Raw genomic sequence first — 17,959 nt, 5'->3', positions numbered from 1 at the left:
TAATGATTACGGTAGTCTCTGAAGGATTATCACTCGAAAGGTAACAGAGATGTGCATGGCTGTCTTGAGAGGGTAACAACACACTAAATAAACAGAAGATTAAATAGAAGAAGCAGTTGATGGTATCAAAGAAATGTATTTTTGAAAAAGAAGACAGACTGGTAATATAAATGGAGGAAAATCAATGTATCATGTCCTCCAGTGATACATTTTTGATCAAGAGAGTGCAAATTTATATGATGGGGGCCAAGGGTCACACAGGACAGGTAGGCTGCTTTGTATATCACTGTAAGGAATTCTCACATCATGAAATCACAGATGCATTGGAGAGTTTGAGTACCTTTTGTATTATAGTTCTTTGTGTCCCTCTATCTCCACAATTAGAGTTGAAGCTCCTTATACTCAGAGATAGATTTTATTTAGTTTTATATTTCTTCTCCTCAATCCCAACACAGTGCTTAGCAAGGAACAGATCTTTAGGAAATGTTCATTTAACTTGTTACTTCTATTTCTGTTAAAGGTTTATGAGAAAGGACCATACCTCCACAGAACCGGCCATACCTCCATAGCTTTAGCATATGTAACAAGAAACAAAGACAAGCCCACTAATAAGAATTTCTAGTTATTTTATTAAAATTATATTCCATCTCAAAGTCAAATTCACCATCACACAATGTACATGAATATATATATATATGTGTATATATACAAGAATAAGGTATCTTAGACATTCTGATAATGTTCTGTGAGGTATAATAATTGTTTTTTAGATTAAGCAATATGAAATATAATGAGACTTAAGAAAAAACTGAGCAGAGAACAAAGTACAATAAATTTTAATAAGAACCTATTGCAGATTCTGGAATGATTGTTGCATGCATATCCCTAGTCATATTTGACTTCTCCTTTAGTTTTGACTGGAGTAATGTGTGTTCCACTACACCAATTCTAATGTCCATTTGGACTGTTTCTTGCTTCAGTTTGGTTAAGCTCTGTTTAATCTTTACCAAAGGAGCTGCAAAACAAAAATAACAAGGAATAAAACTGTACTTTTGGGGTATTGGTCTACTATTGGGTTTGCATAATAACAATTTAATCTTTGCCTTACACAAAAAAGAGATTAAAAAATATAGCCAACAACTCACTGTTGTCAGTTTTGCTGTGTACTTTGGACATCTGTGATATTTTCCAAATCAGGTAAGACCTTACTTTTGATGTACTCTGTCTGATCCTTTTTTTTCTTTTCTTGGGAATAGGCTGCTTTATAAAGGTGAGGGTGAGTAAATAGGATTTTATGTGTCGCCTCTGAGTAATCATGTATGTAAATGGGTGGAGACTAGAAGGAGAAAGCACTGAAAGTCAGTCATCTTCCATGCAAGGGCATTAGGACTACTAAGGTATGGTGCAACGCAGGAAACATATGGCCCCCTTTTGGAGAACTTTGGGCAGTCTTAGGAAAACTGAAAAAAAAAAAAATATATATATATATCTATATATATCTAGCTCACTGTGGAAGCTGTTTTTTGGTGAATGTTTCCTCCTGTCCTTTCACATCTACTGTGGGAAGAAGAGCAATCTAAGATCATTCTCACGACTACTTTTGTGCCCGTTTGTACAAAGAACCAACAATATTCTGGTTATACCTAGAATAAAAATCTATCTTTTACAATATGGTACCATTTTATTCAATAAGCTGATTATTTATGTACTTTTTGCTCTCTGACTAGAATAAAAAAGATGAATAAAAAAATCAAAGTGAGTCAATCAACAAGTTACTAGTGAGCTGTCATCAGGAAAATAATGCTCTGAAAATCAGAAATCTCTTTTGCATTATGTATTTCATCTCCAACAGGTTAAACAACTAGTTCATGAAAACATTATAATCATTATCTTAGTAATACTTTACTAACTCAATTTTTTATTTAATAATCTTTCACCTCTTTCATTAACGTATTTCTTCCTTAAAACGAGCATATACTTACCACCATCAGTCATGCTGCTGCCCTTTTCTTCCATTTCCTGTTTTACCTTTTCTAATTCTTCTGTAATCTTAAATTGAAGGAAAAAAGATTTTCATGAACTCTGAATTTTGAATGAGCATTTAAATATTCTGAATGCTTATGGTAGGAAGAAAAAAACAAGTTAGTATTAAGAATGAGTAATCTGGTCATGATTCCAGTAATAAAAAAGAACTATGCATACACTCAGTATGTTAACCTTTGGTTCACCTGCTTTGGAGTATCCTGCAGCCCCAGCCTTGGCATCTTTCCCATGGTACAATCTTGGAGTTGCCTAATTAACATATCAAGACTAAGTGAGCCCTATCATCAATCAATGTCTGGTAGCTCTTAATCCCCTGCCTTAGTAGAGATGATTTGTTATCAGGCCCTGGCTACACAGAGAAAGGAGGGACTTTCAGAAGTTCAGTCTATCCCTCCACCATCCCCATGGCCAAAACATTGGTGCCACTTTCCATCTGAGGGCAACACATTCTATGGCATCTCTTCCCGTGTCTGGTGGTATATGTGCTGAACCAACCTGCTTTTTTGACCTGCTTCTTGCCTCCTGAGTTTCCTAAGACCCCTCACAGAAAACACCCTGGACATGACCATCTTCTTGCCCTGTGATATGTGGTTCCTGGTTCAACTCATTCCCCTCACAAGATTCACAGATTTTTCATCTTCAAAGAATTTTACATTAGCATTAATATTCACTAAATTAGTTTCTTACTCACTTTTCTAGGCTACAAGATGATAGAGTATATCTATTAAAATTGTTTTAGGAACTAGGTGTTCCAAGATATGTGTGACATATACATATCCCGTTATGCTATTCCTTAATAATCAGTTATTAATTTAAACAGTATAAACACCTAAGGAGGTCTGGGATTCCTGAATGTCTCGTATTTATCTTTTCAGTGTTAAGATTCTGAGAAAAAAGATATTCCTTTTTCCCTTAGTTTGGTATTGAGGGCAAAAAAAATAAACAAAAAAACTTTACGTACATTGTAGCATGTTAAAATGCAAAGGTTAGCAAAACATTGTCTGCTGAAACAAATACTATTTAGAATTCTGTAATATTAAAATTAAAAAATGTTAAGCTGTATCTCATTTTGAGTCCTTATCTGCAATCCTATATCTGAACTACATTATTTGTCTATTACAGCAGTAACATAAAAACTTCCCATTAGAAAATGTGGCCAATTCATTATGAAAAATGTCTGATATTATCTAGATATAATTATTGTAATTTAATAGGTATTATTTTGTCATCGTTTAGGATAAATAAAATACTCCCAAGGCATATAATACTCACTCAAATAATCAAGTTAATTTTTTCATATATCTAAAAGTTACAATTGGGAAAACTACCTTTTCTAGAATATTAAATGATTCCCTGAAATCTTTAAATGGTTTCCCTAATATATCTGAGCACTTTTTTTCTAGAGAATGTTTTATCTGATTGGGTGCATCAAAGAATTAGATTCACAGTGTTTCTAATGTTATATATCAAAATACTTTAAAATTATCAGCAAGTTTTTCCTTATTTCTCCCTGAGGTAGGTTTAATCTTATTAAGAAGTATAGTTCATGAAATATTACTAGATTGACAATAAAGAAAATGTGGGGTTTAGCCCCAAGATGTTCATTGATCTTAGTCAATTTAAATTTACTGTTTCGAGTTTTTCACTTAAAAATGGGAAATACAATCTAGAACCTCCTCACTTCTAAGAACATAAAAATGAATTAAATAATAGGTTTGAATGGCATAAAACCCTCAGAGGGAAATTATCATATTAGTATCTCTCCTCTCTACTTTATAGATGGTGACCAAGAAAAGTAAGTTAAATAAAAACCCTAGATCACAGAAGGAAAGAACGGTTATTAAAAACATTGCTTACATGCTATAGAATCCTAGATTAGTGTTCTACTTTTTACACTATATATTTCTTCTAATTCTGAGGTAGTATGTTATGATTCATACAACTGGAGGTTTAATCATATAATGAGCAAGAATTTTCAATTAGAAAATTAAAGGTTTTTCTCCTATGGAAGATTATTAAAAGTCACAGGGCATTTCTGTAATTAAAAATGTCTGCAGAGAACATTAACCAATGCAGAAAGCAAGTATCTTTGCCCATGGCATGACTTTTGCACAACTGAAAACAGCATCTTGAAAACCTAGGTAACAGTAGGATCAATGTACCTCAGAAAGAATTCTAGTTCTTTCAGTTACTCCTCCATTTCCCTGCTGGTATCTTTCCCTTGCCTGAAAAAGAAGACATTTAATTTAGTCACACGTCCAAAATAGAAGCACAAGATTACTTAAATATGGCCACTTTGCATTTGCCATTTCTGCATATCATTACATGACAAAAGCCTCCTTTTTTGGTGGAAATGTTTGTGAAAGTAACAAGTGCAGCTATTTTACATAGCTAATGAATATTATGTCCAATAGACACATATCTGAACTACAGTACTATAAAATGATAACATCTTTATTTCAGGATTTTGACTGTATAACTTGCAAAATCATTGTTCAATGTAAAAATCATTTTTTGTAATTCTTAAGCAGTACAGGAAAATGGTTTGTGTTCACTCTGATCTGCACAGCAGCAGGGAGAGCTAGTTCTAAAAATCAATTAGAATAGATCACTGTGCTCAGCATTTTACCAGTTTTAACTAACAGGATGGCTGTAATCAGTTTGCATACAATTTTAGGGAAGAAATGTTAAGAAAATAGTTAATATTAATACTTGATGGTTTTAATCTGTTTCCAAACAGATTCTGAAGAAATAACAATACACATAAGGATATATGTGGTTAATCAGGTAACAGGAACATGGAAATTATCTCAGTAAAAAGTAACTATCTACTTTGTCTTTATGTGGGGAACTCCTGAAAACAACCAGTGACTTTGGGGATTTTTCCCATGTAACAAAATTCTTTAACTTTTCTCCCTTCGCTACTTTCAGTGGGTGCAAGTCCCTATTAAAGTTAGGAACATGCCTTTTATTTATTTCTACATTTATATTTTTATATTTATATATTTATACATTTACCATCATTTGCTCCAGGTTCAGCAAAGCAGAGAGATAAGCCCCAAGGGGAACCCTTTTTACCCCAACTTTTAGAAGAATTGCTATTATAAAATTCTGTCAATCTTCTTAAAAGTGCAGGACTTTAAAAATAATTCTTATTTCATTAACTGATATGTGTCTCGGATTTGCTTTGCTTAGTCATTTTTTAGTCGTGCCTACCTCTTTGTGACCCCTTTTGGTGTTTTCTTGGCAAAGATACTGGAGTGGTTTGCCATTTCAGTCTCCAGTTCATTTAACAGATGAGAAAACTGAGGCAAAGAGGTTTAAGTAACTTGACCAGATTCACACAGATAAGTAAGTGTCTTGAGGCTGGATATGAACTCAGGTCTTCCTGACTCCAGGCCCAGCACTCCATCCCCTCTGCCACCTGGCTGCCCCTAGCTGTTTGGGATTTAGTCTTGCTTTTGTGCCATTTATTTTGCATTATGGTAAAAACTGTCTTCTTCCTTTTCTTCAACTCTTCTTCAGTGGCTCTGAGATCTCACTGGGGAAGATCCAAATACCTCCATGTCTTCTCATTTTTCCCAATTCTGTTCACTGTTTTCTGTAAACCTTCCACACAGTATCTACCCAATGTCTTTGATGACTTGGTGTTTTTTTTAAAAAATACTTCTTAGATATCAATGTAGCACTCAGGTCTGTCCATCTGTTATCTGTCACACAATACAAAACTAACCCATTTTCTCTTCTAGTAATACATATCCTTAAAAATGACGATTGCACTTGCCTTATTCTGAGCCAAATGCCTCTCCATTTAATACTTTTTGGTGACTGTCACATAGCATTGTTGGATCATACTGAGCTTGCAGCTCATTAAAACCCTCAGATCCTTTTCAAACAAACTGCTCTCTGGCTAAGCCTCCCTTACATTCATGAAGTGGATATTCTGAATCCAAGTGTAGGTTCTATCAAATTTCAACTAATAAGATTTATTTAATTGTCCTAATTTCTTGACTGCTTTTTAGTAAATGATTCTATGATTCAATGCACTAGTGACCTCTCCCACTTTGTGTCCTCTGAAAAAAATAATAAACATGCTATCTAAGCCTTCATTTAATACACTGATAAAAATGTTGAAAAGCACAGGAACAAAGACAGGTATTCAAACAAGTCACTCTTTGAATTCAGTCATTCAGTTAAGTTTTGACTCATCTCCCCAAGGAGACTATGACAGACTGTGTTGAATGCTTTGCTAAAATCTAAGTAAACTACATCTCTATCTATATCTAGCATTCCCCTGATCTACCAGTATAGAAACTCCATCAAAAGAGGAAATGACAGAAGTCTACCACAACCTGTTATGGATAAAACTATGCTGCTTTTTTCTTTCTAAATGCTTACAAACCATTTCTTTAATAATAAATTCTAGAATCTAGCCAGGAAATCAGTCCAAATTACCTGCTAGAAGTTAGCAGACTCTGATATCCTCACTTTTTAAATAACAAGGACAATCATTGGTCCTTCTCCATCCCTGGGGCACCTTCCCTACTCTCAAAAGTCATTCAAAAGTCACTCATAGAAGTTCATTAATAACATCCTCTAAGTCTTTCAGTAACCAATCATCTGACTTTGGTGACTTGAACTCACCAATGACAGCCACATATTCCTATTCTCTCATCTCTGATTTCCAACTGTCTACTAACTCTTATTTTGCACTGCTCAGTCCAAATATTTTTTTTAGTAGAGAAAACAGAAACAAAGTAAGAGCTGAATAGTTCTATTTTCTCCTTTTAACCTGTTGCCTTCTTTTTCTCTTTTTCTTTTTTAATGAATTAAAAAGGCTTTTTTTTGTTGTCGTTGTCCTTAACATTCAATACTAACCTCAGCTCATTCTGAGCTTTAGCATTTCTGTCACTATTCTTTTAAGATATGCTATTCTTATGTATTCATCCTCCATTAATTTCCTTGACTTAATCTTTTAAAAATCCTAAATTAGTTGATGAATCCCCTCTGTCTCCACTTTAGTTTCTTTATGTGAATAACTATTTTCTTCTTTATTGTAATTGTTTTTATGTTTTTAAAATGCTAATTGAGAGCTTTCCATCCTATACAGGACTTACTTCTCCTATAGAATTTTAGGAGCCTACCTATCCACTTCTGAACTCTGAAATCCAGTCTCTCCAAAGCTAGGATGCATGTCAGACTATGTCTGGTTTTCCTTTTTTTCCCCAACACAAATAACAAGAAAGAATGGTCACTTTCCCATAAGGTCCCTATTATTTCTACTTCAACAACTAGTTTCTTCTTATTGGTCAAAATCAGGTACAAAATAGCTCCCTCTCTTTTCTCTATCATTTGAAGAATGAAATTATCATTAAGGTGATTCAAGAATTTATTAGCTGCTCTGATTTGAAGAGAGAAAACTCTCGTAGATGAACAAATACTTTTAGTCCCCACTTGCAGTTTAAAAATCTTTTAAATAAGATTTGCAAGACTCCAGGGCAAGAATATTTTTTCCAGCCCTCTATAGGTGCCCTCCATTTCTTATCAAGACCCTACTGTTTTTTGTACTTGAAGACATAGTCCAGAAATACAAATCCTGTTCTCACATATTATCTTCTTACTCAGCTGCTCACTTTGCAAATCTGTTTTCCTTTCCAAAATCCCTCCCTTCAATTGGCAGCAATGATAAAAACACCACCTGTGCCCTAAAGGTTTCCAATTTTTTGCCCAGAACTTTATAATTCCTAGCAAAGCTTACTTTGTTCCTTATGGAGGTATCATCTGTCCTCTTCTGAATCACCAGAAATAGGTGGTGATTGTCAGGTTTAAAACGTCTGAGTTATATGAATGTGAAAATGCGACATATTGGAGAAAACTACTCTGCCTGTTCCATGCTTACGTTTCCTTCAAGGATGCCTTCAATGTATACAAAGATCAGTCTCAGAAAGATTTCACAGAGATGAAAAAAAGTAGATATATGGCTCAATAGTTGTAGGTATTTTTAGTTGTCTTTCTTGGGGTAATAATATTACTTGTGATTTTTTCCGTTTCTTTCAGGCTCTTCTCTTCTTTAGGATAGCTTGAAAATTGATCTGAGTACTTTAAAAATTGCATCATTGGTAGGATGAATTGTTTTTCCATTTCTTTATTTAGTAAAGTCTGGCCATTCTTCTTTACTTTATCTTTGTAAGTATATTCTTGTTTCCTTTTCCTGTAGTGGGTAAAGATGCTAAAGTCAAATGTGCAAATGTGGTGGTTCTGTTATTATCAATTAGACTAGATTGAGACTTTGCTTGCTTTAGAAATGCTGGCAGATGTTCTACTTCACATCTCTTTTCTGTCTTTTCAGTTTCATTTATAAATGTTCTTGGTATGATCTGGCTTAGCTGGGTCTCATCTCAAGATCACTCTCACTCTGGAAGCTAATTTTCCCTTCAAATACCTTTCCCTGCCCTGTGAAGTGTCAGGTTCACCATAATATTTTGTTATACCTTATAGATGAGTTTGTATTCCAAACCAATGGTGCCAAACTCAAACAGAATTGGGGGCCACTAATGATACATAAAGATCCCTGTAGGCAGCATATTGTTTTCAAGAACCACATATTAATATTATATGTGCTTTTTTAAATTTTTGTTTTGATAAATATTTCCCAATTATGTTTTAACTTGGTTCAAGCTGCACTTGGGAGTGTTGTGGACCACACATGTCCAAGAGGCTGTCTGACACCTCTGCTCTAAACTACTATTGCCTTTGGTTGCCCTCTATTTCTACTTGACAAGAAGATCAAGTGCTTGTTAGGTGAGGTGGTTTCTATGGTTTTTTTCGTGTTCTTCTGGCAACTTATGTTCATTAAATTTCTCTATAAAATTTTAATGCTGGTCAAAATCTTCAGTCATCCTCTTCTTATATAAAATTTTATAAATGATCTGATACTATAACTTGTCTTTGGCTGCTCTGTCTCCCTCTGCTGAGGAAAACAAGTGCTTGTTAGCCAAGGTGTTTCAAGTATTTTTAATTTTCTCTTTGTGGTGACTGTTTTGTATGGCTAAACTTTTCTACGAAATGGTGATAATCAGAAATTGTGATAATTAGTTTTGTCTATTTCCCATTTTTTCTCTCTGGGCCAAAAAAAAGAGGGTGGGTTGTAGGTGCTCTAAGTATCTTTTTTTCCCCTCACCTTTATCATTTCTTCTCATTTACTATTAATTTTGTTCTACATAGTTGATGATTTGATTATACCAAAACAGCCACATCTGAGATGAGTTTTACTTTGGTCATCATTAGGTGTTTCTGGCCTATAAGAGTCAATTTAAATTTTTTATGATGTTGTTTGGCACTGCACATAGTTGGGGTTTAAGACTACAAGATGAACTGAAATGAATTAAATGGTGCATAGATAGGAGGAGCCTTCTGTATCATCTGTCAGCCTTTGACTTCTTTTGTTTCTTGATTCCTAAGTATATTTCCCAACATTACTTTTGCCATTCTCTACTGTGCACCAACCATTATGTTACTAAGAACCAATATTACAGGAAAACATGGAAATGCATTTTATCCTTTTTCTTCCTGTTTACAAAGCAAGTTAATGGAAGAATCAGAACAGAATAAGAGAGGTTCCCTGTCTCAAAGTTTGCTGCTCTAGATCCTATTCCTCAGTAATATCAACCTAGATGTTTATTTCACCTGGATATTACTTCAAGGACTTTCATCCAGAAGATGGGTCTTTATAAAGGAAATTAGGGGATTAGCATACCTGACAAATTGGATAATTAGGTCTGCTGCCTATTTAGCTTCCAAGATTATCAAGAAAATGAACATGTTGCTATTGTAAAGAACTTCAAGTTTCTCAGGAGAAAGGTGTGAAGTTAATGCCAAGGATTAGAATCATTAACCAGAACTCTTGACAGTCATTCTTAAGTTACCTCACTCAGCTGCGCTTGAGCAGCACGATACTCTTGAACCAAGTGCTCAAGCTGATTGTTGATGTATTTTTCGCGGCTGCTGATCTTTTCCAGGGTCCTACTGATCTCGTTATGGAGTTTGTCCAAAAATCCCTAGAAATTTCATGGGATTTTCAATTATAAAGAGACTTCAACAAAAATATTTTTCAGAAATCCAAATGAAATATGTTTATCATTCTATAATCCTGCCTAACACTGCTCAATTGCTCTAAAGACATGCATGAAAAATATGTCTAAAATTTTTAGTTAGGAAAAGTTTAGTAAACATATTTTGACCTTACTTTGCAGATTGTGAAAAAGCACCTATGCTTATGTATAAGTCAGTGCATTTTTCTGCCTTGATGAATGCCTGAAATGTGCATGTGTGGTATTAACCTTCTACAGAGTTCCAATGGAAATATGTAGAATGAATATGCCCAAATTGGGGCTTAAAGAGAGTCCCCTCAGTGGAGAGGTGATTTTTCATCCCCAGAGTTCCTACTGTTCTGCTATTTCTCATGCCCTCCTTTCCTGGCCAACAGTGTCACCCTGATAACAACACAAAGTTAGTTTTTCTTACATCCTATTCAGCTAGATAAGCTCCTCACAGGCCTGGGTAATATCTTCTGTTTCATTTATGTTCCATCACAATGAGGATTTTTGTAGGAGAGGAAATATGTGTTGACTGATAGCAATGTACTTACCTTTGTCTCTTTTAAAGCAGATTCAATTTCACTTTTGTGTTGATGCATTTGGTCAACGTGGATTCTCCAGTCCTAGAAGCAAAAACACATGAAAGCGTCAAGTTTAGCAATGACATATTGAAAAATACTTTTTCTATAATAAAGACATATATATATATGTATAGCGTTCTGCCACCCTTTATTTTGTTGTTGTGTGGTGCTGTCCTATCTTAATTACTGTACTTAGAATATTTCATCCCAGAAATGGTCCCATTTCAGGTGAGGAAGTTCCTAAATATCGTTTATAATCAGATTATAAAACAATATGTGTATTTTAGGATAAAAGGTTCTAAATAAAGGTAAATTATTTTATGTGTTCACAGAGTAATGTCTAACAATTTGAATATGTGACTATTGCTCTGCTGGTGGCTAATATTTATGACTATCCATCAACATAGAAAGTATTATGCAAGAAAAGAAATAATTATTTAAGCAATTAAAATCCTATTGCCAGGAACTTCTTTGGACCAAATATCATATCAAAAGATTATGTTTCCCTTGGGATTAATACTGAAAACTTGTTTGTAATAAAATATCTTAAATCAACTTTTCTTATGGAGCTCCTGAAGATTGCTATAGTGTTCTCTTTTCAATTTGACAAAATTTATTGAGTTTTATGTATGAAATGTATGTACCAGGGCAACTAGGCGGCGCAGTGTATAGAGTACTGGGGCTGGTGTCAGGAAGACTCATCTTTCTGAGTTCAAATTTGGCCTTAGACACTTACTAGCTGTGTCACCCTGGGCAAGTCACTTAACCCTGTTTGCCTCAGTATTCTCATCTGTAAAATAAGCTGGAAAAGGAAATGTCAAACCACTCTAGTATCTTTGCCAAGAAAACCCCAAATGGGTTCAGGAAGATTCGAATATGAGTTAAAACCACTGTATGGGTGGTTTTATACACACCACACACAAATGTATGAGATACAACATACCACAGATGATATTTCTTCTAGATTTCTTGACTTCCTTAAACCTGTTTGACTAATTGATGTGATGGATTAGTATGCTTGTTGAAATCTACACTGACATTTTACTTATATTAATCTGGTATCTTAAAAATCATAGAGTTAGAACTGAAAAGGGACCTTAGTGATTATATTGTATAACCTATTCATTTTAAAGATCAGGAAACTGAGGCCAGAGAAGCAAAGGACTTGCCCAAGTCCATACATATAGTGAACAGCAGAACTGGGTTTTGAATTGGTCCTTCAATTCCAAAACCAACAATGATCTCAAATGTTTTATTTTTTCACAGTTTTTATTATTTAAAAAAAATAAGTTTTTGCAAAAGGAACTTTAGAACTATCCTCTGATCACGTCTATTAAAAAAAGAGTTTCAACTATGTAGACCACTGTATTTTATGCTGTAGTGCTTAGTGGAAAACTAAAAGCTTAGGCTGAGAGGGGAGATAAGATGTGTATATAAAAATAGGATATTAAAAAAAAAAAAACAAAAGAAAGCAGCATGCGGCAAGTACTAAAAGAGAGTTACAAAACGCCAAAGGAGTTCAGAGAAGGGTCGAATTGATTCTGGCTGAGGAGATGATGGAAGGCTTCCGAGTGGCGGTGGCATCTGAATTTAAAGGGTAGGAAAGATTTCAATGGGCATGATGTCACAGAGCACTGGAAGTGTAAAGAATAGAGGCAAAAGCATAGGGAATTTGTGGGGAATAATAAATAGAACAGTTTGACTAAAATGTGTGACAAGCAATAATGAGAAATAAGGTTAGGAAACCAGATTGGGACCAGATCTGGAGGGTCCTGAAGGCCATGTGATGAAGTTACAGGGAGACTAAACCTCTTTGTGGCCCTCTCTTCATCTTGAAAATTGCTAATCACAGCTTTGCCTATGGGTGCCAGCAGGGGCTACTTGGAAACTTTAAGTATGTCAGCTGGCAACATTCACTTTGTCCCAAATTAAAGGAGCAGGCTGATACTTTGTACTGACAAGCTGTAGAGCAAAGACTGAATCAGCATTTATATTTTCCATTCATTTCCTTTTTTCTACTTAATCTGTCTCTCCCTCATCTATGCAGTCAAGGTTAAAGAGTTTCCAATAAAAAAAAAAATGGCTTGCAGTGAACTATGGCAATTATGACTGAGCAGATTTGGCCCAGGAATAAGGCCTTACCAATCCCGCCAAGAAACAAAGGTGCAGTGAGTTGCCTGAATCTTATATTTTCTTTTCCTGTACCAAAGGTACAAATTCTAAATATAAATACTAGCTTTAAGTTATTTTGCAGATCTTTCCTGTCCCGTTTCTGTCTCTCTCACAGATTGCTAGCTTACTATCACTGGTCAGGTAAGTATTTAACAAAACACAACCCCAAAGCAGGGCTAAGAAATGGAAAACTGTTAAAAAAAAAATAAATCCTAGATTCCAATTAACTTTGTCTTGATGACTGTGTGATTCTGGGTGCATCACTGTTTTTTAAGTAAATGGAAATGTAAATGAAAATGTGAATCTCAGTGATGAAAGTGGCCAAGGGTGGTCCTGGACTATGACATTATGCATATTAAATTCTACCACTATCATCATTTTGGGATGAAAAAACTGGGGGAAAAGATGGAGAATGATGATTGAATATTGTAACGCATACTTTCATACCCTATTATATGTCTGGCTTCAGCTAAATCATGCAAGATTTTCCAGCATTTGCCACCATCCTTAAAAATGAAAACTTGGTAAGAGTCACAATCACAGATTCTAAGCGTGTACTAATCTTTATGGAAGGCTATAAGGAAACTGGAGAAACTTAAGAAGGGGCTGACTGATTTGGTTATAGTGACAACAATTATTTGAACTGTGATAGTTTAGATTGACTTGAATTTATAACATCTAGATTACAGAAAATTCTAGAAGGGGGGAAGAGAAGGTGTCATATAACTATAGTACAGGGCCAAATCCAGCCTGCCCTACAGCCCTGAGTTTAGAAGGGTTTTTACATTTTAAAATACAACAAAACTATTTGGGGTACAGCATGTCAAGCCCAGCTGTAGAAGAACATCACTACTCTCTATAATGTCAAAAGGTTTATGAGGATTTTTGCAGCAAGAATAGGAAAGAATGTATGGATTTTGGAGGTATACCAGGACTTGAAAATAATTTGGATTTGTGATCAGGTTTTTCTGCAATGTCTCTGAGTCATGAGGAATGGAGTTCACAAAGATAACTGTCTCACTTTTGTATTTGTATCACTAGCACCTAGTAGGCACTTACTAAATGTTTGACCGACTGCAAATTCATATATAAGACAAAATAAGATTATGACTTATATTTGTACTATGCTGATTTTGTAGTGATCAGAAAAAAAGGGCCATTTGAAAGACAGGAAATGGATCTCAGTATATTACTCCTATCTGAGGTCTAAGCATTCATATTTTTTAGAAGATTTTATGATATCCTACCTATTTGCCCCTAAATGAATGGAAGATGTATAACACTACTAACAATACCTTACATTTGTATAGGTTTCATACGTTTTAAAATTACCTTCACACACATGACCTAATATAAACAACCTTATAAGAGATAGGGCCCAAATGTGTATTAAAAAGAAAACTAGACCCGAGTTTGGGTCCTGGCTCTGTTAATGGTAACCTTAGGCAAGTCACAATTTCTCCCTGGGTTAGTCTAATCATCTGTATAAAGAAATATCTGGTTTACCTAGTTTGAAGTGTTGTTATGAGAATCAAATGACACCATCAATGTAATGTGCTCCATAAACCTTAAAATGCAAAGTAGGTCAGCTAATGATAACAACTAACATTTATACAGATAGCACTTTAAGGTTTGTAAAAAGCTATGTACAGTATTTCAATGTTAAACTTCTATGATGCATATCCCCAGTGTAGAGAAGAAGAAACTAAAGTGTGGAGAGATTAAATGCCCAGAGTTACAGAGCTGTGAAGTGTCTGGGGCAGGACATGGCTGAGGAGCTTCTGGACTCTTAAGGCAGTATTCTGGCTCCTCTGCCTTTAAGTTACTATGACTATAGTTATGATCAAGAGAAACGGTCATTTCTCTTGTATTAATAACAAACTAATTGAATCAGGGGTTTTTCCCTTTTTCTACCTCATCCAGAAATCAACCAATGTGGGAAATCTTGGGTGAAGGCTTATCCAGGCTAAGATCTAATCAAAGACAGTTAAAGAAATTCTAAGTTTAGGTGAATGGGTGAATTCCTGCTCGCTGTGTTTACTCAGGTCTGGTAAAATGTGGATTTTTCTTTTGGTCAGACAAGTGATCTGGAAATTGATGTCTGTTTGACTAAGGTTTGGGTGCTCAGTGTCATGTACCTCAAGACTCATTGGAATATAACCCACCTCTCATTAAAATATTTATTCATTGATTAATTGTTAACTGATTAGAGTTGCCTGCCACCCTCAGGAACCACTCACTCTTCCAAGGACATATAAACAGGAACCACTCACTCTTCCAAGGATATATAAACTATGAGCCCAGGGGCCATCTCCCATCAGTTGTCCTGATCTATATCCCACCACTGGACCTACGTGGCTTTGGAGGAGAGAGTAAGACTGGCAATTCTGCACAGCCCTGCCTCATTCAAATCCAATTCACTTGCAAGTCATGTCATCACTTTCCTGATGTCATGGTCCTCTTCGGACAATGAAGGACAAACAACAACAAACTGTGAGCCTACTGCCATGAGGAGTCTTTGGCATTTGAGAGTCACTGACCTCTTTTATTAATAGAATGCTAGTGTTATTAATAAAATGACTAATTACCCAGAAATTACATCTCTCAAACTTTTTATATGTTACATAACGAAAATAAAGTGTGTTATAATTCTAAAGAAACACAGATCTGTATCATTAACCTTCCTCTCCCAGCCCCCAGAAGAAACAGGTATATTGAGATTAAATGATATGTTGAAGTTTGTAAAATGAGTTAGTGAATGAGCCAGAACTAGAAACTAGGTCTTTTTAATAAAATGCTTTTTCTACCATAACAACACTGAGCTGCCTCCCTATTTCTCTTTTCTCTGTCATTCAATTTCTATGAGAAACAAATTCTAAGTATTAGCATATCTCAATGCCTCAGTTTCCTTAACTGTAAAATAAAGAGATTAGACTCAATTGTGTATCAAAGCTTGAAGAACATAATTTATTAGCTAGCATCAGTGGTGTGCAAATTATTTGGGGCAAGCTATACTTTTTGCAGTGGTTTCATTTTGTAAAAGAAATAGTCACATGTGTGAGCTTCTACTGATGTCAGACTAAACCAGAATTTGTGACCTTATACAGATGAAACTAGAAAGAGCTAGGTTTCTCACCTTTTATTTAGTTCTCCAACAGCTCTGATCTCATGTCACATAAACACCTCACTGCTCTTTCTGGTTTGTTTGCTTGTTTTTAATTCTATGGTTTAAACAATGGGTAATATTCTGAGGAAATGTGTGAGTTATAGCTCTTACAGAGCAAACCTCAAGGACAACAGTGAATGAAACAACTGGGAGGGAGGGGTGGTCAAGAGTTTCAAGAATCTCAAGCTGCTGAAACCAGATCAGTTGTGATGAAGTGCAAAGGAAAGTGTCATAAACAGAAGAGGAAAAATATCCTTTAAGAACTAAAAAATTTTTGATGTGAAACAGCTTAATTAATCCCGAAAAAGTGAGTAAGAGAGCTTCAAAGGGATCTGGAAACTGGAAGGACAGTTAGTGATTCCTTCCAGTGAGTTGGAGGAATAGTGAGGAATAGTGAGGAATAGTGAGAAAACTAGTTTTAAAAACTTAGGAAGCAACACCTGTTGTTGGCAAGACAATAGAAAGACTAGAGTATTGAAGACTGGGAAAAGGCAATTCTTACAGATGAAACTCACTCTTTCATTTAAGGTTATGCCAAAGCAATTGTAAGAATCCCCTGTAATACTCTAAGTCCTAGTCATTGTCATCTTGATGGGGTACAGATTCTGGAAATTCCCTGGAACTCTCCAGGAATCTTCACATTTGGTCTGGCTTTTGCCAGAGACCATAAGCCTTTCATTATTTCTTTATCCAATTGCCTCTAGCTGTTTCCCACCCTTGATCACATCAAAATCTCACTCTCTGGGTTCTGTCCTCTAGTCATCCCAGTCCCAACAAGATCCTCCTTATACTTCTCCTCAAGACCTTCCCTAAACTCCTCCTCTCATCCCTCCAGACTACTAGACCACCTCCAGATCCCTCCCACAGTCTTTTTGTATATAAGATCCTTCTAGTTTCCTAGAAGGTGCTCAGATTCAGTTTGGCTCAGATTCTATCTGGCCCACTTGTCACAAATGGTGAGGGTTCTTGAGTCAACCCAATATGGCGGATCTTAAATAAACTTTGTTTTCCTTTGACTGTAAGAAGGCTTGGGCTGAGTTCATTCAGGCAGAAACCCGGGTGTTGGTATTTTGGGATCCCAGGTACCTCAGACCTCAACATTATGGTTCCCTGACCTCAACAATCAGAGTATAAAGACAGAGCTAAAATACATTTTGGGAATTTTTTTTAATGGTAAGTGACCCTGGAAATCTTGTTCTCATATAGTGAATGATGAACTCTCATAAATATATTGATATAATGAGAGACAGAAATTACCCTAAAATTATTTAAATTCCCCAATGGAAACAGAATTTCACAGTTTAGGACTTGCAACATTCCACAAGTCATTACAAGTTAAGAAATTCATCCAAGAAATGGAGATAAACATGTTTGATTGACCTGGAAACTTGTATGATTTAAATTCCACTAAAAATCTATGAGTTATAATCAATGTTAATCAGGAAAGGGAACTGTGTGTCAATGGTATAGTTAATATTCCAAGTGACCAACATGTACCTTCAGTAATATGTAAAAATCTCATGAATTCAATGGCAATTCATGTAAGATAAATAATCAGAGAAAAAAAGAAAGCAGATTAAGCTTTTTAAAAATGTAAAAAAGTCTGAAAAGTTTATGTCAAAATATTTAATTATTTTCCTTTGTCCCAAATAATTCACAGGCCAACACAGGATTATAGATTTAGAACTTGGAGGAACTTTTAGAGGTCATCTAGTCTAATCCCCTTATTTTACAGAGGAGGAAACTGTGGCACTGAATTAAGTGACTTGTCCAATGTCACACAAAAGGAAACAGTATTTGAACCTAGGTCTTCCCAAACTAAGGGCCAGTGTTCTAACCACAATATCATCTACATCTCTGTATATGTATGTATGTGTATGTACATGCATATATACACACAC

General features: G+C 35.3%; 1 protein-coding gene across 4 annotated transcripts in view; it reads right to left on the bottom strand.

Annotated features, from left to right (window-relative positions):
- Nucleotides 1-609: 609 nt before the first annotated feature.
- Nucleotides 610-17,959, bottom strand: part of IFT57 (intraflagellar transport 57) — a 72,060-nt gene continuing 54,710 nt past the window's right edge. For all 4 annotated transcript variants that reach the window (XM_072614062.1, XM_072614061.1, XM_072614064.1 and 1 more), the window contains 5 exons: nucleotides 10,691-10,762; nucleotides 9,969-10,100; nucleotides 4,206-4,268; nucleotides 1,983-2,049; nucleotides 610-1,015 (listed from right to left, as the gene is read on the bottom strand). In XM_072614062.1, coding sequence (XP_072470163.1) covers nucleotides 837-1,015; nucleotides 1,983-2,049; nucleotides 4,206-4,268; nucleotides 9,969-10,100; nucleotides 10,691-10,762 — 513 coding nt within the window. In that variant the 3' untranslated portion in view covers nucleotides 610-836. The remainder of the gene's footprint in view (nucleotides 1,016-1,982; nucleotides 2,050-4,205; nucleotides 4,269-9,968; nucleotides 10,101-10,690; nucleotides 10,763-17,959) is intronic.

This window comes from Notamacropus eugenii, chromosome 5 (genome assembly GCF_028372415.1).
Source record: "Notamacropus eugenii isolate mMacEug1 chromosome 5, mMacEug1.pri_v2, whole genome shotgun sequence".
NCBI lineage: Eukaryota > Metazoa > Chordata > Mammalia > Diprotodontia > Macropodidae > Notamacropus > Notamacropus eugenii.
The sequence above is the reverse complement of the archived record's forward strand: the minus strand, read 5'-3'. Positions and strand labels throughout refer to the sequence as shown.